We start from the raw sequence: 23,787 nt of genomic DNA on the forward strand, positions 1-23,787 counted from the left end.
CTAATTATTTTTGTTGCCCTTCTCTGGACTCTTTCCAATTCCAGCACATCCTTCCTGAGGACCGGTGCCCAGAACTGGACAGCATACTCCAAATGTGGCCAGACCAGAGTCTTGTAGAGCGGGAGAATAATCTCTTTATTTCTGGAGTGAATCCCCTTTTTTATACATCCCAGTATTCTGTTGGCTTTGCTTGCAGAGGCTTGGCATTGCATGCCACTGCCAAGCCTGTTGTCTACCAGTACCCCCAGGTCCCTTTCCATCCTAGACTCACCCAGAGGTTCCCCCCCTAGTGAGTAGCTTGCTTTCTGGTTTCTGGCCCCCAAGTGCATTACTTTACATTTTTCAACATTAAATCTTATCTGCCATGCAGTTGCCCACCCCGTTATTTTGTTCAGGTCCGCTTGTAAGGTTTCCACATCCTGCATAGAAGATATTGGCATGCTTAGTTTAGTATCATCCGCAAATACTGAGATTGTACTAGATATCCCCTCCTCTAGATCATTTATGAATAAATTAAACAGGATTGGTCCCAGGACAGAACCCTGGGGGACCCCACTTTCCACACCCGCCCAATCCGAGTACTCCCCATTAATCACCACCCTCTGGACTCTCCCCTGGAGCCAGTTCTCTATCCAGGTACTCACCCTATGGTCCATACCTACCTTCCTTAGTTTGTACAGTAAGCGTTTGTGGGGAACGGTGTCAAAGGCCTTTGCAAAGTCCAGATACACCACATCCACCGGCTTACCTTTATCTAGGTGGAAGCTCACTTCATCGTAGAAGGTTAATAGATTGGTTTGGCAAGAATGATTTTTCATGAATCCATGCTGATTACTACTAATAATACAGTTTTCATTACTAAAGTCTTGTATGTGGTCCCTTAACATCCCCTCCAAAATCTTGCAGACTACAGATGTTAGGCTGACCGGCCTATAGTTACCCGGGATACATCTCGGCCCCTTTTTAAATATTGGTACCACGTTGGCTTTTTTCCAATCAGCTGGCACCATGCCCGTCTGTAAACTATCCTTAAAGATCAAGAATAATGGTCTGGCAATCACCTGGCTGAGCTCTTTCAGAACCCTCGGGTGCAAGCCATCCGATCCCGGTGATTTATTTATGTTAAGTTTCTCTAGTTTAGTTTTAAGTCTATCTTCTGTTAGCCATGGCGGTATTTCCTGAGGTGTGTTGTTTAGTTCGGCCTTACAAGCTAGGTTTGTGTAGCCCCCCGATTTCTTTTGTGAAGACTGAAGAGAAGAAGCTGTATTTATACTGAGATTATATTACACACAGGTGAACTATATTTACTAATTAGGTTACTTCTGAAGTCAGTTGGATCCACCAGATTTTAGTTAGGGGTATCAGGGATGAATACAAATCCACGGCACACCTTTTCGGATATTTATTTGTAAAAAATGTTGAAAAGCATTTATCATTTTCCTTCTACTTCACAATTATATGCCACGTTGTATTGGTCTATCACATAAAATCCCCAAAAAATAAATTTACATTTTTGGTTGTAACATGACAAAATGTAGAACATTTCAAGGGGTATGAATACTTTTTTAAGCCGCTGTACTGTATGTAGGCAGCAGTAGTGTATCTAATAGGTGCTGAGTCAGACACATGTTCAGATGATGCTACAGTATGGACAATTGCTGTCTTGAGCCTATTGGCAGCTGGAATCTGCAGGATGCTTATCAGATAAGGAAGGCAGAGCTGGGTGGGAAGAGGTGGAAAAAATGCCACCTAGCAGATAGAATCCTCTTACCTGCTAATGCAGGTAGTGATTTCACTAGCACTATCTGCATAGATCTACGTGAAGGCAGTGAGGTCACCCATCACATTACAGGCATTAACCACCTTTATCCACAATGGGCAATTTAGTATTGGTGAGAATGCCGAAACGCTTCTATGTTACATCTTACTGTATGTTCCCATAGCTCAGCTATTAAGGAAATTGAGTGAACCTTCTGAAGTTTGCACAGTTGCTGTTTGCTGTAGAGCAATAGTAGTTCACTGGAGGCTTTTATGTGTTGTTTGAAAAGCTTCTACACTACAGATGGCCCTAGTTGTAAAGTAGATAGCATATTAATTGGATCGATGTGCGCCAAGGTTCCTGGCCCACATACCAGTGTAAGAAATCATCAGGGACAGGCAGGGTTTAGAAAGGCAGACTGAGATGCAGACATCATGCTTGCAAAGTAGTATTAGTTTTGTCTTGCTTCTTGCAGGATTGTTCCACCTTACTGACCCCTAGTAATATATTTTTGGCTTTTGTTAATGTCAGGCTCTTGGTTATGTCAGTTAATAAATGTATATATATGTATTTGCAATGCCCTTGTAAAATAAATAGGCTGTGCATTATCTCCCTGTATGAAACAGAAGATTGTCAACTCTTTTTTTCTTCTTATGTATACCGTAATTAAAACATATTATATGGGAAGCTTTAATTATAGAATGAAATTTGTGAAAAGTGCTGTTATTTAGAGCACATACATGCAGCTTGTAATTGCTTCAGAGACCCATTTCACATTGGCTGCTCCGAATGCCGTGCTCTGGTTCTGCCCAAGTGCCTCATTAATTCCTTGTACTGTGGCAAATGTGCTCCCAGTTTTACTTTTCCTCTAATCCTCATCAGCCTTCTGAGGAGATACTTCCCATTCCAGGAATATTTCTGACCTGGGACCTTGTTCTGGTTTGAGCAGGCAGAGTGTGTGAAATATTTTTACTGTGTCCTGCCAGAAATTGTCCTTTTTGCCCATACAGACAATGTTTTCCTATGGAAGTTGGGTTGCCACCTATCTGGGGGACAACACTGCTTTTGATTCCAGCTGCTATTCATCTCACTCCATGGACATGGGTCTGCTTTATGGTGTGCGGCTTTTGAATCTTTTTCTTTGACATTGCTGCAGCTTGTAGCTAAGATGAGCTCCCTGTCCCTGTCTGCACTCACAGCGGTCTAGTTGGACTTTACCTCTCTACCTGAGCGGCACCTTCATTTTGTCTTATTGGATTTTAGCGCAACAGTTGTCTGCTCACTACAGGAATTTAGGAGCTTACTATATTTCTGGCATATCAACACACACTGTAAAACGTTTTTATAATGAAAAGAAAGGGGAAATGTAATCCATTGGGTATCTAAAGCTGGGGTATAAATTCACCTTCCAGAAGAAAAATCCTGATACACCGAAGTGGTTTAAAACAAAGTAACTAAATAGCTCAGAAGAGTCCAGACTTCTATTTGAAAATCTGTAGCCAACAGTCTCCGTCCAGCTGCATGCCGCTGCAGTTCTCTAGCCACAGAGGACCCCGCCACTGGACAGACTGTAGAAGGAACCCCCTCCCCATAATAGAAGAGAAGACTTGAGACCTGGAATGTCACGTGACCCTGAATTTAATAATGTGTGCTTTTAATTATTATTATAATTTCTTTTTTTTTATGTAGTGCAGCGATTACTTAGAAGTAGGTGAGAGGTATAGGGTGGGGGATGGTGAGTGTGCTTGGAGAGGAGCTTTACTTTAAAGCCAGCCATACATGGATTGAAATTTGGCCGGTTCAGTAGGGACAAATCAAACTTGGATCCATGTTATGGGCAGGGAGGTTGTACAAAAGTCAATCTACTAATTTTCCCCGCTCGATCAGCGGCGCCGGCAGCACTGACCAGTGTATTCTGATGATGGGGAAGTCTCCACACTGTCAGAATACAAAAGCACATCCACAGCTAGTTTGTGGATGGGGGAACTGAGCCTTTGTTTTTTATGTTTAATCCACTGGTTAAACCAAAAAAAATACTCACCTATGGGCTGGCTAAGTCTGTAATGTAAATCAAATGGTAACGATACTAATGGAATTCATTTTCAAGTGTATGTAAACTCTAAGGGCCAGTTTAGACTTGTGTGTTGTGTGCATTGCCGTGTGGTTCAGCACACCAAAACACATAGCAATGCGCTATGGGGCATTGTATTCCAAATTTTGTGACGCATCCAATTTTCAGGACGTTTCGGTGCATTGGCAATCCATGGGCTGCTCTTACACAAGACACACATTGACAACACTGCTTCCTGCAAATATGCAGTACATTGAGTAAGCATTGTCACTCTGGAACTGTAAGTGCCGGTTCACACTACCGCGGCACAACTTCGGGGGCGACCTGTGAAGTCGCGTGCACCGCGACTTCGGCACGACTTGCACGGACTTCATATAATGAATGTCAATGCAAGTCGCTCCGATGTCGCCCCGAAGTAGTACAGGAACTATTTTCTAAGTCGGAGCGACTTGAGTCGCTCCTATTAGAACGGTTCCCGTAGCACTGCATGGACCGTGACTTGTCAGGCTGACCTGTCGCCTGACAAATCGCGGTAGTGTGAATGGGCTCTAAGAGTTTTACAGGTTACAGGCAGGATCAACAGGTGAAGAAAGCTTGTGCAGCCACTACATTTAAGTGCTGGTAAACTGCAAAATTACAGTATATAACATTTTTTGTTCTTGGGCTTATGCATACTTTCAGGTTATAAACTAAAAAATGTGGAAAAGTCCAAGGGGGAATGAACTCCATTTGTGTGTGTGTGTGCTGTAGATATCCTTCATCAGCTTTTGAAATGAGCTTGACACCAGCATAAAACATTCTGTATTTGTTACAGAGTGTACAGCGATACATTACAACTAAATTACCCTCAATTACTCAAAGGCAGCCATGAACATTCTTTGTGAATACCACATCAGACTATATTCCAAAGAGTCATAAATAATTATTTTACTGCTCAAATTATTAGAACTACAGAGAGCTGTATGAACAGATCTGGTCTGTTGGTCACTAGGGGAAATATAGCTCATTACGACTTCCATGGCATAGCAGTGCTATATATTAATACCAGAACTTCAGAGAATTGGGAAATAACTTTTATGATAGTATATTCGAGTGAAATTATAGAAATGCATATTTTCTACAATTTATTGCACAACATTGACTGCTCAAGCATAGTATATCTGTTAATGAAGGTGTTACATTGTAACTCTTTCCTGTAAACTCCCATTTCCTTTTTTTACTGGCTGTACAGTACAGCAGGGGTATCCAATCTGTGGCCCATAACCACTATAAATGCGGCCCACCATAAAATCGTGAACTCGCCTCAAAATGTTGATTTATTTTGGAAATTTTAGCAAATGCATACGGCCGAAGAAAATGTTAACAGTGTCTCTTTACTGGATTTTTTTAAGTTTTATCTCCACACAAACGGCAAAGTTACAACCAAAATATCTGATGAGCACCTTAAGAATTCATTGAAAATCACACTAGTTTTACGTTGCCTTCTTTTAGGCCTCTTTCTCACGGGACAGATCTGCTCAGCGGACTCCGCTAGTTAAGCAGGGATCAACGGAGCAACAGGTGGATGATAGGTCCGTCTCTGCTCACTGTGCAGAGACGGACCTGTCAAAGCCCTGCTCTCCTCTATGGGGAGATCTGATGACATTGGCCAGCATGTCCGTTTTCCTCCGATCCCATTCAATCCAAACCGCTGGACTGATGGTGAACGTATCGCCACCCGTCTGTTTTAGACGGATCTTGTCGGATCATATAAAAAACAGGTGTCAGCGGACACATCTCTGCTGACATCCGCCTCTCCATAAAGGAGAATAGGTGGCCCGATCAGGTCCCCCTGAAAAACGGACAGGCAGACCTGATCAGTCCAAATTGTGTGAAAGGGGTCTTACTTTTATCATAAAAAAAAAAGAAGTTTTATTACTCAGAAAGGTACATTATCTATATCAGTGATCATTAACTTGTGCTCTGCCAGACTATTTCTGCTCATCAGCTATCCTTATTATTAGTGTATTTTCTGTGTGCCCCAAGACCATTCCTCTTCTTTAGTGTGGCCGAGGAAGGTCAAAAGGTTGGACACCCCTGAGTACAGTGAATGATAGTACTTGGGAGTGGGACAATATAAATATAAACCTAAATGGATCACCAAAAATATGTGGAGAGTTTATAGCTGAACTCCAGACACATCGATACTCCTATACAATACTGGTACGTCACTGCCTGTTCCCGGGTTTAGGGTACGCGTATGTGACAATCAACACAGTGCTCTACAGAGGGAACAATCTTTGTTTCTTATCCCTTTTTATTCTTTACCTGCAAAAAAATGCACATTCGTTTTTTTTTTTTTTTTTTTGTCAAAAGCAGACTTGTCCTTTAATTTACACCTTATAGTTTTTCATTAATCCAGCTTGTGGTAAACCTAGTAGAAGTGAATCACACTCAACTAGAATGATAACATGCTTGACTGTCCCTATATTAGAGTGAAGAATCTGTTTTTTCTGTAAAGCTGGGTGCGGCTCTGGCTTGTGCCTGGCAGGGAATATCAGTAAACATTACTCCATTTAGAACAGATCAAAGATTTTTGTGGATGACCTCAGATTTTGTATTTGGCAAACAACTGCTTGGTCTCTGGCCTCAGCCGGCTTGTCTTGTGACCCTTTATAAAATACATCCTATTTAACTCTGCTAACTGCATTAAACTGTCAGCAGGAGCCATTCTCTATTTCTTCAGATTTTAGACTTTGTTATGCTATTTTCAATTTAGCTTCTATTAAATCCTAACCTCCTTCACCCTGAATACTATTAGATTATCTGTCATCATGGTATACATGATTGATATTATCTGTTATGGGATTTGGGAAGTTTTCAGCAGGAAAGGATTAATGCTCTATTTTGCACATTATACTAATAAATAAATTCATTGAATTGAATGGGCATTGTTGTAGGGAGACTCCATGTAGCACTATATATATATATATATATATATATATATATATATATATATATATACATATATATGTATGCCAATAACATGGCTTAAAGTAAACCTTTCCTGAGAGAGATACAGAGCGTATCATTGCTATCCTACTACTGAAGATGCTAGAAAGCTGCAGCTGTACCATTATGGGTTCCATGCCGGCAAACTAGTTCTTTTACTCCCCTATTTCCAAACCTAATTTACAAAAAGTAAACTATACTCCACTAGCCAGCATTCTGCCAAGTTGAATATTTAAAACTGAAGCTAATCCCACCAGTCTCTGCTACAGGAGACTTGTGGGGATTACCATCAGTTTTGATTAATAAACTTGGAAGTATGCTGGCTAGCAGTGTGCATCTTTTATTTCTTGTGGTCTGTGCTTCTAAAAATGCTGATCTGCCTTCAATACTTCCTGGCTGTTACGCTGATCTTCTACCTTAAATACTTCCTGAGAGTTAAGCAGGTCATACATCGAATTCCAAAATAATTTTCTTACGAAAATCGTAACTAAGAAATTTCTTTTGAATTTCGCACTATTAGTGGGCTGCAGCAATGGCCGGTTTTCGTGCGGCCATCAAATTTGAGTGATCGGGCATGTTGGAAATTTTTTAAAAAACAAACCCATTTCTGATTAGTGGTGGGAGAAAAAATAATCAAAAAAGAATTGTGCTGTGACTTGGAAAAGAAAAAAAAGTTTCCTGGCCATGAAAACTGTGAGGTGAAATTGATCGATATCAATGGTGGTACCATCGGATCACAAAATGCATGAAATTTCTGATTTTCAAAAGAAAATTTGTTCAGACTTCGATCCATGTATGCCTGGCTTTACTAACCTAGTGCAAGTATGCAGATCAGTAAAGTCGAAGTGTAGTCATAAGTCATCATCTGCCTACATATTGGGGGCTAGTGACTCAAAATAATGAAGAAAGAGGGCCAACATAACATCCAGGCAACAAGCATTTGCAGACTATGTCTAAGACTAAGTCGACAGGGGCAGCCTGTTTTTATATATTTTTTTTTTTATAGCAATTTATATAGCAATTTATACAGCAATTTCAGTGTGTTGAGAAGTTGCACTAGTAGGTTTCTTATCACTAAAGTCAATGTAAAACACACTCAAGCTGCTTCTTGCATTACCTTACTGTAAAATGTACAATTAAAGCGGTACAAATTATTGATGCTACCAATTTTACTGGCTGTGTGCAGAAGTGGTAAACCGTACTGCAATGCTGGTATGTCCTCAAGCCCTGGATTCAGAATCCTGGGATGGAAGTAAAACACTTTTTGATTGCTGCAGTAATTGGACTCAGACAAGAGCGTTGAGAACCTACTACTAGAAACTCCAACAGATATGGAAAGCTGATTGATTCAAGACAGAATGTGAATTGGTCCCACTGACGTACTCAAAGAAAACCTATGTCAGGGTGTATGGGCAAAGCAACAAGTTTACTTTATTTCTACCTCCCCAATGGAATATACTAAGGAATATTGGGAAGCTGGGGAGGAAGAATTGAAAACAACCTTTTGCTTTGCCCTGACACCTAAGTACAAGCTTTCTTTAAATGGACCCTTTCACTAGACCATTATTTTCAACAATAATCTCCAATGCTGTTCTACTTTGCCTGGGCAAAACACAAATTCACTTTTACCTACTTAATATAATAATATATTACACAACTGGGTTAGATACACTGTATGTACTTATCTAAAAATATCAACTGTTTTCTCCATCTGTTTCAGAGTCCGACTAGTAGAAAGAGGCTCTCCCCACAGTTTGCCCCTCATGGAATCAGGAAAGGTATGTCAATTTTAATATATCAGGGAAATAAATCTACTCATCTCTGTGCTTGGAATTTAGGAGAAGAATGTCACCCAAATCCTTTTCTTTTCTAGCTTTGGATAGAGTAAGGAATTGTTAAAGCAATTTTCTTTTTTATTGTTGTTTTTGTACCATTTGGAAAAATTCCTCTCACTTTCAATTCTGGAGACCCAACTAAATTTGAGGAGGAGATCCAATTAGTTTTCATTGAAATTGTCTCTATTTGAACATTTCCTCCCACCCCTGCAAAAAGTTTTCCCCTTACCTTTTGCCCCACTGACAATGGTCAGTATCGTAGATCATAAAATAAGAGCGAATCTCACACTGGAATACAGACTGCAATAAAAGCAGGTTCTAAAACCCACCTACCCAAAGCTAGAAAAAAACATGCCTGGGGTTCCTTTTTAATCTCAGTGACATTTCTTGCACCCTTGCAGGAGATGGTCATTATGAAAATGATATATTCCCCATCCTTCTGCCATGGACTGTAAGGTTACAAGTTATTTGTTTTGGTTACAGTGGTAAAGGTCTAGGAGTACAAGAACATCCAGTCCTAGCATTGCTGTGACCGGCTGAACTTGGCTTTTTTGCCAAACTGGCATTGCAACAGCCTGTGTTCTCTATGTGTGCTTCGTTAAAGTTTTCAAGCGAATGTTCATACAAACATTTTTTCGAAAATTCCCAGTACACTTGATGACTTGACGAATGTTTTCTGAAAGTTGTTCATAATTTTGTTTGCTTTTAACAGTCTATTTCAGAATTAATGGATTTTACAGAATGAAAACCACATTTCTCTTTCATTCATCAACGGACACAGCGCTCCATAAATCATAACTACTGGGTTATGTTGCCTCCTTCAGGAGTAGGACTAGGCAGAACAAAAAACACCTGACTATGCCCATGGGCCATCCTCAGCTTGGTATATAACCCCTCTCTCTGCTCTAGGTAATCAGTTTTAATCTGTCTAGTCAGGAGTAAGGACCTAGGCTCCTAGCTGGGATCTCTGGTCCTAGCAATTTTTTTCACCTTCCTTACATCTTTTTTGTTTTTTTCTCTCACAAGATCTACAATCAACTGCCAGGCTGGGTGGCAGGCTGCATAATCTAGATCCAGTGGTCCCCCCAGCCCAGCCAGCGAGCGCGTGCAGATCGCAGCTACGCGCTAGGTCAGCCGAGACATAGCCTCATGGACAGAGGCTGGCCTGCAATTTCAATGTCTCCCAGGGTCGCATTTGACCGGGCTTGGGTCTGAGTCGCAGCAGTCCCTTGGCTGACAGCTCCACTAATTCGGTGGCAAGGATTCTGTCTGGAGCATTACCCGCACCACGGAAGGGTAAGTACAGTCCCCCCTCTCCCCTTTTGGCATTTTTTTTTTTGGGGGGTGGATGCAGGTAACCTCCAGGGACGGTCGGTCCTCCCATCGTTAAACATCCTTAAGTGAGCTAGACTTCCCCCGCTCCCTTCCCCCCCTGTCTGGACCTGGAGTCTGGTGGGGGTCCAAGGGCAGAGGATGCAGCGGAGACCCCTGGGGTCTCCCCGCTATCCCCACTCTGTAAGGGTCCTGGGATGGTGTGTTCTGCCCTGGTAGTCTGGAGGGGTCCCAGTGTAGGAGACCCAAAGTTGCATGCCCCACTCTTTGCAGTGTGGGTATAGTGCAAGGGGGTCCCAGTGCAGGTTGCCCATTGGAGTCTCCCCTAACATGTGTCCTACCTTCAGGAGGGGTTCCCCTTGCAGAGGGTGCAGCATTGCAGAGGGCACAGGGAAGATCCTGGCAGCATGCTGTAGCTGATGGTGGCTATTTTTCCTTAGTCTGGCTGGTCTCTGGTTGGCGGCCATGTTTGTGTAGCCCAATTATGTCATGGGGGCCATTTTCACTTAGACCGGGAGACGCTGGAGATGACCAAAGTCTCGTGAGGATGCCAAAGCTCCTCCTCTTCCTCCTCAGTTTCCTCTTCCTGTGCCTGGGACATATGAACAGGGATGGCATCCATGGTGATGCTCGGTCCGAATTCTCAGCGCTCCTCCAATCGGTAGGGTGATTTCATTGGGGTCCCTGTTATCTCTCTCTTTCTGCTAATAGGTACCCTGAGCCTTGGGGGGGACCCTTTAGTGGTGCCAAAAGATCATTTTTGTACTGCAAGGTCTTCCTTTCCTTATGGAGTCTCAGGGTCACATCTCCCCCACTGACCCCCTCATAAAGGTGGAAGGTCCCTCGGAGCCCCAGCTTCCCATAGTTGTACTGACGGCGGCCCTGCAGTCCTTAGTGTCCTGGGTGGAAGTGGCGTGTGGGCAATGGCCCAGGAAGAAGCGTCCCCTGCCTTTCCCTGCTCAGTCTGTCTCAACTGATTCTGAGCCTGATGCCGCCATAGAGGCGGCCCTTCCAGGGGGGCTTAATATCACACCCCCCAGATCCATCCGATAGTGAGGATGATTCCTCCATGGATGCAGCAGCGAATTAAAAAGTGCTGGTTGACGCACTTATCACTGCAGTGTGTGAGACTGTGGTTGTGTCGTTTGTTACGCATATGTCACCTCGCATTCCAAAGGTGTTTCCTTATGTGCCTTATTTTGACAGGTTTTCCTGTAAGGAATGGGAACATTCAAAATTACCCTTTGTGGTCCCCAAACATTTTGCTGTACATTACCCTTTTGGGGCGTCACTTTCAGTGATGGTCTCCAGGTTGAACAAAGCAACCCAGTGGAGGAATCCCCGTCCTTTAAGGACCCGGCTGACAGGAAAGTGGAGGCTGTGGCACGCAGCATGTTTACTATGGCTGGTTCGACATTGCAGCAAGTCTTTGCCTCAGCCCTGGTGTCTCAGACCCTAACTGAATGGGCCATGCTTTTGCGCCTGGGCCTGGGGGGCGAGCAGGTCCCCACTGCTTATGTTGATTTAGCGGACCAGTTGGTCCATGGGCTGCAGTTTATTTGTGATGCAGCTTTGGATACGGCTCCTGTGCTATCCAAACTTTCTGTTTCAGCGGTGCTAATTAGGCGTGTGCTGTGGCTTAAGAATTGGTCCGCAGACCAAGCCTCTGAGAAAGCTCTCATTGATCTGCCCTTTCAAGGCGATTGGATGACATCATTAAAGGTATCATGGGGGGAGGAGTAGCTTCTTGCCATAGTCTAGGAAAGGGAAGAAGCCTCGTCGCAGACGGGGGCCCTCCTTCTCAGCACATAGAAAATTATTTTGTGCTTCTGGGACATAGAATAAGGGAAATAAACCTTTCAAATCTTCCCCGGGAGGTTCCAAGCATCCTTTGTCTGGTAAGCCTAGATCTAGCATTTCTGGATCTGCAGACAAGATCCCTTCAGCATGAAGGTCTGCCCTCACCCATTATTAGGGTGGGGGGAACATTTTAGCTGGTTCCCGGCTTTGTGGACCTCCTTCATGAGCATCGAGGGGATCCTCGAAATCATTATTTTGGGGGTACCCAGAAAGGGGGACAAAGCTTGTCCTTTTCAAGTTTTTTAGGTCCTGAATCTCCTTGTGCGGATTTAATTGCTGCAAAGGTTCAGGTAATGTCTGAACTATCTAAGGTCCCCCCTATCACCGTCCAGGGAATTTATTTACCTAGGTCTGATTCTAATTCTGACCAGGGTGGTCCTTCCTCTGGACAAACTTCAGGAACCACAGGCTGTGATTCACCTGCTGCTGTCACACAGATAGTTCTCTCTCCCATTTTGCATACAGCTTTTGAGTCTGGCGGTATCCACCTTCAAGACAGTTCTGTTTGCATGGTCCTACATGCAGCTCCTTTAGCAGGTTCGGCTTCACAGGAGGATACCGAGGTTCGTGGCGAGATCACGAGTCCAAGGGCCACGGTAAGGCCAATATCATCCTTGGCTTAGGCTTCTTCTTCTAGGGCGAGGAACTTCCAATCAGTCTGGGGGCCATAAACGTCCCTTGGGGGTTTCCTCTCCAGTTTTCCCAAGGGCTGATCTACCATCCTGCTTTACAATTGCTGTTTTTAATTTAGCTAGTAAAAGCCTGGTACTAAGGGATAGAGGTCTGTCTGAATGAGTGATCCCTACTATGGTGAAGGCGAGTAAGTCTTGAAGAAGTCTACGCCTCCAAGCTCCGACGTAATGCGTATAGGGGGCGGAGCCTATCTGCAGACGTCATCTCCTCTTTCCATTCACATGGAACCGCTGTTTGTATGCACTGTGAAGTGCTGTGTATGTAAGTGCATCGGCTTTAATAAATTTATGTACTTTATTTAAACGGAGAGCGTTAGATTCTTTACTCTTCTCTCCCTACCTGGATATACTATGCATGGGTGAATGTCATTGGATCCTAGATGTCCCCTTGGTGATTGTTTGCTGACCATCCTTTAACCCCTGAGGGAGACCGCTGCATTCGACCCTGCACTCTGGGTCAGAAATTAAGGTGAGAGGCTTTGATTCCGTGGTGGTGATGGATTGTAGCACTTTCACGGAGGTGGTGGTTATCGATTGATTTGGATTCCAGCATCACTTTTTCACTTGGACTTTGATTATCACTAGCACCTTTATGGGATTGTTTTTATATATGTGGAAGTATTTATATATGCGAAGGTAGATATCTACCTTATATATATTTTTTTTAGCACATTCATTTAGCACATTCATTTATATTCTGTGAGAATTGTTTTTTTATTTTCATCTGGCGCAACACTCTTTTTGGTTATTGATTATGGATTTGTGAAGTGGGAACACAGTTTTTGTGTTTGCAGCCGGATATTGTCAGCATGTTCTGACATCATATACACAGTGTATCACGTGTTTGCACATATTGTTTCTGCACATTTATTGCGCTGATAGTCTTATACACTAATATAACCCAGTAGTTATGATTTATGGAGCGCTGTGTCCGTCAATGAACTTAGAGAAATGGATTTTACAGTGAGCACAATATTTCCCATTTTACTGTTTAAATCGTGTTTGAGAAACATTTTCAATCTCGCTCCTTCGAATTTTCTCATCACTGCAGTTGAAAATGAATGTCAATTTAACCCCCACTAATGATTAAAAAAAATCTAACTAATGAAATAAAGAATCTTGAACAAAGTTCTACTACTGTATAGCTACCTGAAGTTTGAACTCTTGTTTCAATAGAGAAGAAAAAGTAATACATGCTTGTGTCCCCACATGTTCCCTTCCTTGTAGGTAACACAAATCCAACACTTCTAGGTGTCTTCATCTGCTTCCCCCCCCCCCCCAGTCCTCTGGCTGCTATTTAGCCTGGGTCTGTGAGCGGCTACCAGCAGAACCTCACACTGAGGTAGACAGCTGGAGTCCACTTGCACAACTTGGTTTTTAAAAGTGACTCCTTAGTCTCTCCATTGCTTTAGGGATCACAATATGAAGCCTTTTGTTACAGCTAGCTGTCTGCAAGAGGGCCTGTCCCTATCAGCCTCATTATAAGATGTTGTTTGGAGATGTTTACAGATCCAGATGAAGAATCTGCTGGCAGATAGTAAGATGTGACAATCCAAGAAGTGTGGAACTCATATTGACTCTGCAATGCTTGTAATTAAATACATCCTTTTCCTCAGTTTATATGAAGGAAAAGGAGGGGTAAAATAAACAAGACAGTAATTTTTTTAACATTACGGTAGTTTGAATCTACACTTGTGACTGACATAAACTGCTGTTCAAAAAAAGACTCGAAAAACATAATTTGCATAAATCACCATGACCAGATGGCTTACACCCAAGAGTCCTCAAAGAGCTCATATTATAGCCAAATCATTATTCCTAATTTTTAAGGAAAGTTTGCTGACTAGAAAGCAAGCACTGTACCAATATTTAAAAAAGGGCAGATATATATATATATATATATACCTAGAAACGACAGACCAGTCAGCCTTACATCAATAGTATGTAAACTAAAGGAAGTAATGATAATGAACCATATACAAGAATTTGCTGATGAAAATAGTATCATTAGTAGTAACCAGCATGGATTTATGAAAGACCAGTGTTGCCAGAAAACCTTTACACTTTTTGAGAAGGTATCTAGATTTTGCTAAGACGTTTAATATAATACACCATAAATGCTTAATGTAGACATGAAGATCTTTTTGGTGATGAGATCATATGTGCCTGGATAGAAAACTTGTTTTAGGAGCATGTCTAGAGGGTGGCGATTAGTTTCATACTTTTCTGAATGGTGTAGAGTTGTGAGCGGAGTGCCCCAGTGCTCTGTCTTGGGACCAAATCTTTTTTCCCTTTCGTTTATTGATGGACATAGCTCCTGATACTTGTTCTAGGTGGGGAAAAGCTTGACTACGCCTATGGGCAGTCCCAGGGGGTATACACCCAAACTTATCTATAAGCACTCAGTCCTTGCTGGGATCTCTGGTCCTGGCAATTTTTTTCCTTTTAGATTGATTTTTTTCCCTATCTTTGTTGTTTTGTTCCTGTGAGAATCTACTATCAACTGCCAGACTGGGCGACAGACTGGATAATCTAGGTCCAGAGGGTCCCCCCAGTCTGGCCAGGGAGTGCACACAGGCCTCAGCTCTGCGCTAGGTCAGCCGAGACATAGCCCCACTGGACAGAGGCTGGCCTGCGAGTTAAACATCTTGCAAGAGCGCATACAACGAGTCGCAGAATTCCTCCTGGCCGACAGCCACCCACATCCCGATAGAGCAGTGGTCTGTCAGGAGCGGTGCCCACCCTGTTGCCGACATGGTAAGTAGCTGTCCCTTCTATACCCCTGGAGGATTTTGGGGTGGGTGTGGGCCCCTCCCTGGGTCGTGGGAACCCCAAGTTCCCCTCCCTTCCCCCCCAGCCCTGTAAAAGATAAGTGGTCACTCTGGGTCTTCAGGCCCCCCACTTCCCTCCCACCCTTCCCCGGGTGAGGTTATGAGCCAGACTTTTGTCACATGCTCCTAGGGGGGGCATGTTTGGAGTTGCTGCTGACTGGGTTTTTCCTGGTGCACAACGGACGGTTGAGCAGGGTTTCCCCTCTACCCTGGGGATCGATGACTAGGGCAGAGATGTCCTCCTGGCTCCCTGCTGCAGTTGTTGGGCTGGGGGAATGGATGGTTTGGCATCTGCACCTCACGCAGCCGGATCTGGCCCCAAATTTAGGCAAGGGCTTTGCGGCCTACTGGTTGGGAGCTATGTGGGGTGGCCCCAGTGAGGATGGCTGAAGCCACTACCCTCCGTTTGGGCATCCGCCCTCCCCTCTGCTGCCCCTGGGTGGTCAGCTCCTCCTGAGGCTCGTGCCCAGTTGGCTGGGCATCCACAAAGATTTAGGCCGCAGCTTGCGGCCTACAAGGTTATGTGGCTGAGTCAGCCTCCGTTGGGGGGGAAGCCCAGTGAGCCTGGCTGGGATGAGTGTACTTGCAGCTGTGCCTCTACACAAATTGAGGCCTCGGCTTGTGTCCTACAAGGCAATGCGGCCAGCTTGGCAGCTCCCTTGGAAGGGGTGGTGCTGTGCGGATGGTTTAATTTTTGATGACAACCATACCGCCATTATTATGAAGGGCACCTACCCATTTTAGCGCTGCGGGACCATCAGGATACCCTGCCTGCGTGTCCATGTTACGGCAGGCGGCCCCCTTTTAGGGGGCTATTTCCTGTTGTGTGGGCCTCTATGTAGGGGCTCGGAGGGCAACCCCCTTGTTTTTTGTGGGGTCCACTGGGTGGTCCATTCGTGGACCCTGGGTCGGTGTCCCCCCTGCGGGATCACAGTCTGCGGCCCTCCCCTGATTGATATGTTTTTCTGAGTGACCTTAGTATATAGTGTCCACCACCCTCCCCTGCCTCATCTGTCCATCAGATCCTGAATCTGTTTTGGCCACCGTAGGCGCGAGTCACCCTATTGGCTCTGCGTCCAAGCACCCTGAGTGCTCAGACAGTTAGGATGTTTCCTCTGCTTCTCTAGCCGTGCATAAAAAGGCGCTGGTGGATGCACTGATTGTGTTAGAGTGAAAAATGTTTAACATGGCGGAGATGCTGCATCGAAAGCGCCGGTCCCTTTTGGCACCACAGGTCCTCCACTGTGGCGGGGGTGTTCCCCTTTCCCGCTTACTTTGACAACATTGTTACATAACAGTGGGTTGTCCAAAACGCACCCTAAGCATTTTGCTATGTGGTATCCTTAGAAAGATTCCCTACGTAAAAAGTGGACAGTCCCACCTGTAGTGTGCTCGCCGGTTTCCAGGTTAAATAAAGCTACCTTACTTCAGGTTGAGGAGTCCTTTGACTTTAAAAATCCGGTTGATAGAAGAGCCAAGGCTCTCGCCCGCCATATGTTTCACTATGGCTGGTTCAGCTTAGACCGGAATTTACTATTGCCCTGGTGTCGCAAACTCGAGTGGGCTAAACGTTTACCCCCGGGACCTGGAGGGGAAACTGCTTCCTCCTGGCTTTGCGGAGCTGGTGGATCAGTTGATCAGGGGCTACAGTTTATCTGTGATGCCTATTTTGATGCGGCTCCTTTGATTTTAGGCTGTCTGTATCAGCAGTGGTCCTTCGGCGTCTTATCTGGCTGACAATGCTGGTCTGCAGACCAGACTTCTAAGAAGACCTTATCCGATCTCCCCTTTGTGGGGGATCGCCTGTTTGGAGCTTCCTTGGATGACATCATTATTAGATGTGGGCCTTTCTGCTCGGCTCATAATTGACCTTTTTCGTCCCTCAAGAGATAAGTCCTTCAGGGCCTCCCCCAGAGGTTCCAAGAGGACCTGGTCTGGCAAGCCACAAGAGGCTCTTCCAGACCTGCGGAAAAGTCTGTTTGCGGACTTTCTTGTGCATCATCTTTAGAAGAGGCTTCCTTCTGGGATGACAGATATGCAGATCAATTTGATGCAATGTGTGGCCTATGGTCTGAGCACTGATAGGCTAACCCCCCACTTGGGATCGACCGATTATCAGCAAAGCTGATATATGGGGGGCTGATATGCACTTTCCCCCGATATATCGGAATCGGCCCCTGAGGTTACTGATATTGCCGATATATCGGGAAAGTGGTTGTAACGGAGTGATGGCTGCAGGTAGAGGCATCAACCCAGTACCGGCGTCCATAGCCGACGGTCAGCTGTCTTGTAATGACAACCAAAGCGGCTGAGAAGCCGCTCGGCTGTCATTACAAAAAGCGGGAGGGGACGCCCCCCCCCTCTCCCGTCGCCTTCTGCGGCTTGCCCGGAAGAGACCCAGGCAACCAGCCTGCATAGCCGCCCGAAGAGAAGACACGATCAAAACCACATCTGGCTCTTATCGGGTCTCCATGTAAAAACCCGGAAGTCATGTCATGACATGACTTCTGGGTACTCGGCGCCAAATTTAAAAAAATGACAGCATTCAAAACAGACAAACTTGGCGTTTTGAATACTTTTAAGTACAGAGAAGGGGTTTGGGGATACCTATATGCATTGACCAAAATATCGGTATCGGCAGTAAAAAAATGATATCGGTCGATCACTACCCCCCACCCCTTCGACCTCTGCAGCAATGCTGGCAGCACTCACGCCTCTATTTCCCAAAGACAACCTCTGGATATGACACTGAGCACGTGCACTCAATTTCTTTGGTCGACCATGACGAGGCCTTTTCTGAGTAGAACATGTCCTGTTAAACCGCTGTATGGTCTTGGTGCTGCAGCTCAGCTTCAGGGTCTTGGCAATCTCCTTATAGCCTAGGCCAGGGTCTTCAAACTATGGCCCTCCAGTTGTTCAGGAACTACAATTCCCATCATGTCTAGTCATGGCTGTGAATGTCAGAGTTTTACAATGCCTCATGGGATGTGTAGTTCCGCAACAGCTGGAGGTCCATAGTTTGAGGATCCCTGGCCTAGGCTATCTTTATATAGAGCAACAATTCTTTTTTTTTCAGACCCTCAGAGAGTTCTTTGCCATGAGGTGCCATGTTGAACTTCCAGTGACCAGTATGAGAGAGTGAGAGTGATAACCCAAAATGAACACACCTGCTCCCCATTCACTCCTGAGACCTTGTAACACTGAGTCACATGACACTGGGGAGGGAAAATGGCTAATTGGGCCCAATTTGGACATTTTCACTTAGGGGTGTACTCACTTTTGTTGCCAGCGGTTTACACATTATTAGCTGTGTTTTGAGTTATTTTGAGGGGACAGCAAATTTACATGATTATGCAAGCTGTACACTTATTACTTTACATTGTAGCAAAGTGTAATTTCTTCAGTGTTGTCACATAAAAAGATATAATAAAACATTTACAAAAATATGAGGGGTGTAATCACTTTTGTGAGATACTATATACTTTTTTTTTTTTTTTTTATTGTGATATTATACTGCACTTTAGGATTGATGCATTTATGTTTATGTGGATTTTTGCACTTTATATAGATGTGTGACTAATTGTTGCTCTGCATGATTAACTGTTGCTCTTCATCAGAAATAGCATACAATCTCCCAAGCTGCAGCAAGCAAAGCCAGCAGACTATTAACATGCCTTTAAAAAAGGCATTTAATCAAGAGATAAAACTATAATTCTACCATTTTACAAAACTATGGCCACTTAGGCCATATCTTGAGTATGCAATCCAGTTCCGGTTACCAGTCCTTAGGAAGGATGTGCTTGAACTGGAGATAGTCTAGGGAAGGGAAACAACGCTACTAAGGGGACTAGACTCAGGGCCGCCATCAGGGGGGTACAGCCCATACACTTGTAAGGGGCCCCGAGCATCTGGACGGGCCCGGCATCCTGGCCGGAATGAGAGAAGGCGGGGGGAGGGTGCAGAGGTGCTCCGTGGTTGCGCTGGCTTTCTGAGTCAGCATTTGCTGTTCTGTGTCACTGAGCTCACATCAGACTCTTTGCTGCCACCTCTGGCTACTTCCTGCATGTGCACTCCTCATGTGTGCAGTGTATACAGTACAAGTTCTGTATGCTGGACTGCAGCCCCTCTCTGAGTCTCACCCACATGTGGAAAGAGGAGCTGAGACTAGAGAGACCACCTTACAAGTAAGGGCTATTGTACTAGTGAAGGGGGTGTGTACAGGTCTGTGTGTGTAGTGTACATGTCTTTGTATTTACATGTGTTTGTGTTTTATTTATATATATATATATATATACATACACACACGTGGGGGTCTGAGTGCGTACAGGTGTGAGGGAGGGGCTGAGTGCGTACAGGTGTGAGGGAGGGGCTGAGTGTGTACAGGTGTGAGGGGGGGCTGAGTGCGTACAGGTGTGAGGGGGGGCTGAGTGCGTACAGGTGTGAGGGGGGCTGAGTGCGTACAGGTGTGAGGAGGGGGGCTGAGTGCGTACAGGTGTGAGGCGGGGCTGAGTGCGTACAGGTGTGAGGAGGGGGGCTGAGTGCGTACAGGTGTGAGGGGGGGGCTGAGTGCGTACAGGTGTGAGGGGGGGCTGAGTGCGTACAGGTGTGAGGGGGGGCTGAGTGCATACAGGTGTGAGGGGGGGCTGAGTGCATACAGGTGTGAGGGGGGGGATGAGTGCGTACAGGTGTGAGCGGGGGATGAGTGCGTACAGGTGTGAGCGGGGGATGAGTATGTACAGGTGTGAGGGGGGGGGCTGAGTGCATACAGGTGTGCAGGGGGGGGCTGAGTGCGTACAGGTGTGCAGGGGGGGCTGAGTGCGTACAGGTGTGAGGGGGGGCTGAGAGCGTACAGGTGTGCAGGGGGGCTGAGAGCATACAGGTGTGCAGGGGGGCTGAGTGCGTACAGGTGTGCAGGGGGGCTGAGTGGGTACAGGTGTGAGGGGGGGGGCTGAGTGCATACAGCTGCTGGATTGGGATGTCTTTTTGGGCAAAATATAATTCCTTACTGCTAAATCTTGAAAGCACTGATGACTTGCAATACACTTTTCATTCTAATATAATATGTTGTAAGATTGTTATAATAAAAATGTGTGTGTACTGAAGGACTCAGTGGGATTGCTAGTTGGTGGATTTGGTGAGATGGCCCGGGAGGGGGGGGGGGGGGCAGGCCTAAAGCGGTGTAAGAGGCCCCACAATTTCTGATGGCTGCCCTGCTGGACTGGAGGACCTCAGTTATGGGGAGCAACTAAAAACAATCTCCCTGGAGAAGAAACGTTTGAGAGGTTATGATCGCAATATAAACATTTTTGAATGGCGACTGTAGTATTAGGAGGAAACTATTTAACCTAAGGTCTCTAAAGAAGACACGTGGCCACCCAATGAAGTTGAACAAGAAGCAGTTTAATCCTAAACTGCGTAAGAGGCATCCTACTGTTAGAGTAGTAAGGATTTGGAACTCCATTGCCGGTGTCTGCAGAGACTGTTGATAAAAAAGAAAAAAACTTTTATATGTGTTTTTTTAGTGAACACAATGTACAGGGACATTGAAAACGATAGTAACATACACACATGTACACTCAGGTTAAATTGGATAGACTAATGTCTTTACTGGTGACATAACCAACTATATAACTATGCAGAAAATAGGAGCAAATTGAGAAACAAGTGGGGCATAAGTATGTTTGTTGTGCTGTCTTGAAACAAGAGTTCAAATTAATATGTGCAAACTGGTGCACACCTAATGTTACCTCTAAGATTTCCTTTTCTGTATGACTAACGTACACATTGTCTCTAAATCAAATGTCCTTCATCTCACCAGATCCTCCCAGGTGTTCGTATAATCATTGCAAATCCGGAAACAAAGGGTCCCCTTGGAGACTCACATCTTGGGGAGGTGAGTCATGTTGTCCTCTGATGTGTAATCCTTCAGCCATGTCACAGCATGATAAAGCTTTTGCTGCATCTAAGCTGAAGTTTTAACCTGCTCAACCGCTTCTGAACCGGAAGGTTTTACCCCCTTAATGACCAGACCATTTTTTTCGATACGGCGCTGAGTTATTTTAACTAACAATTGCGTGGTCGTGCGATGCTGTACCCAAAAAAGATCAATGTCCTTTTTTTCCCACAAATAAAGCTTTCTTTTGGTTGTATTTGAATTTTTATTTTTTGTGCTATAAACAAAAAAAGAGCGACAATTCTGAAAAAAAAATATATATATTTTTCTTTACTGCTATAAAACATTCCCAATAAAAAAAATTAAAAATCAAATGTTTCATCATTTTAGGGCAATGTGTGTTCTGCTAAATATTTTTGGTAAAAAAAAAAACTCAATAAGTGTATATTGATCAGTTTGCGCAAAAATTATCACGTCTACAAACTAGGGGAAAGATTTAAGTTTTGTTTTTTTTTACTAGTAATGTTGGTGATCAGCGATTTTTAGCGGACTGCAACTTTGCGGCGGACAGATCGGACACCTAACTGACATTTTCTCTATCGCTCATTGACAGACGTAGTCCTCGGTGATACAGCACCTTCGGGTTATGTTGCCTCCACAGGAGTAGGACTAGACAGGAAATAAAATGCTCTGGCCACACCCTAGGGGCAGTCCCCGAGGGTATATCCTCTCTCTCTCTGCCACAGCAAATCAGTTATGCGTTGCATTCCTTGGATGTGGTTCGGGCAATCAGGGTATACCTGAAAGCTACGGAATCATTCCGTAAGACGGATTCACTCTTTGTGATCACGGATGGCCCCAGAAAGGGGTTGCCTGCATCTGCCGCGACTATTGCCAAATGGATTAGACAGACGGTGGTACAGGCTTATTCTATTAAGGGTCAGAGTCCTCCGTTCCCTGTTAGGGCGCACTCCACTCGAGCGCTCAGTACTTCCTGGGCCTTTCGCCATCAGGCGTCAGTGGTCCAGGTATGTAAGGCGGCCACCTGGTCGTCGGTACATACCTTTACAAAATTTTATAAAATTGATGTGATGGCATCGGCGGATGCCTCTTTTGGCCGCAAAGTGCTGCAGGCCGCAATTTGAGGAGACCGGTGGTCTACCTCGAGGGTTTTTTTCTGTTGAAAAATTTTTTTTGTTGAGTCTCATCATTAAGGATGAGCATTGTAAACTTCTAGTTGGCACCGGTTGGGCCTTCTAGATTTGGATTTGATTTCCATTTTCCCACCCCTCATTTGTGATACTGCTCTGGGACTTCCCGAAGGTGCTGTATCACCGAGGACTACGTCTGTCAATGAGCGATAGAGAAAAATGGATTTTTGTAAAATCTTACCGTAAAATCCTTTTCTCTTAGCTCATTGACAGACGTAGTACCCGCCCCTCTGTTTTTGAGTTGGGTTGGGTTAAATTCTCTAAACACTGCTTTTGTGACATAACTGGTTTGCTGTGGCAGAGAGAGAGAGGATATACCCTCGGGGACTACCCCTAGGGTGTGGCCAGAGCATTTTATTTCCTGTCTAGTCCTACTCCTGTGGAGACAACATAACCCGAAGGTGCTGTATCACCGAGGACTACGTCTGTCAATGAGCTAAGAGAAAAGGATTTTACGGTAAGATTTTACAAAAATCCATTTTTTTGACACTTTTGGGGTGGGGGGGACCAGTGACATTACTACAGTAATCAGTGCTAAAAATATGCACTGTTACTGTACTAATGACACTGGCAGGGAAGGGGTTAATACCAGTGGCGATCAAAGGGTTAAATGTGTCTCTAGGGGGTGCTTTCTAACTGTGGGGGGTGGGCTTGCTGGATGAACACAGAGACCTGTGTTCCTAAATAGGAGGAACACAGGATCCCTGTGTTCATTACTGACAGAACAGTGGGCTGCCGTGTTTACATCGGCAGATCGCCGTTCTGTCTCCATGGGGAGTGATCGCGGGTGCCCGGCGGACATCACAGTGGTCAGACCCGCTCATTGGCTCCCCCTGTGGCCAGTCGGAGCGCTCACGCCCCCACTAGCGGTCCCGCAAAACAACGTACAGGTTCGTTGTTTCGCAGGACAGAGTCGCCCTGCGGCAGTATATGTACTGCAGCTTGTCAGCAAGTGGTTAAAACATTAAGGGAGCTGACTTTTAACTTATTATGGAAGTCTATTGATTTGCAATTGGTTAAAAGGAACAATATAATAAATATAGTTTCCAGCTGTCAATGGCAGTTGAATAAACATGAAAAGGGTATTTATATTCCAGTCATTTCTCTGTACAAGGAACACTTTGCTTTCCCAGACTATACCCATGGATTGTACATTTTTGGAACTACTTTTTTGTATCATTATTCTTTTTAATTATTGTCATTGTGATTAATATTTAATTTATCTACTGATCAGAAATCAAAGTGACTCATAGGCACTGTATTACAATATAGTTCTGTTTATAAAGGAGATTACATTTTTCCTCTTATTTGT

At 44.7% G+C, this 23,787-nt stretch overlaps 1 protein-coding gene across 5 annotated transcripts in view; it reads left to right on the plus strand.

Moving 5' to 3' along the window:
* DIP2C (disco interacting protein 2 homolog C) overlaps nucleotides 1-23,787 on the plus strand; it is a 762,684-nt gene that overhangs the window by 726,607 nt on the left and 12,290 nt on the right. For all 5 annotated transcript variants that reach the window (XM_082258569.1, XM_082258570.1, XM_082258572.1 and 2 more), the window contains 2 exons: nucleotides 8,542-8,599; nucleotides 21,190-21,264. In XM_082258569.1, the coding sequence (XP_082114695.1) occupies nucleotides 8,542-8,599; nucleotides 21,190-21,264 (133 nt within the window). The remainder of the gene's footprint in view (nucleotides 1-8,541; nucleotides 8,600-21,189; nucleotides 21,265-23,787) is intronic.

This window comes from Pelophylax lessonae (assembly GCF_965119305.1).
Source record: "Pelophylax lessonae genome assembly, chromosome: 5".
Classification (NCBI taxonomy): domain Eukaryota; kingdom Metazoa; phylum Chordata; class Amphibia; order Anura; family Ranidae; genus Pelophylax; species Pelophylax lessonae.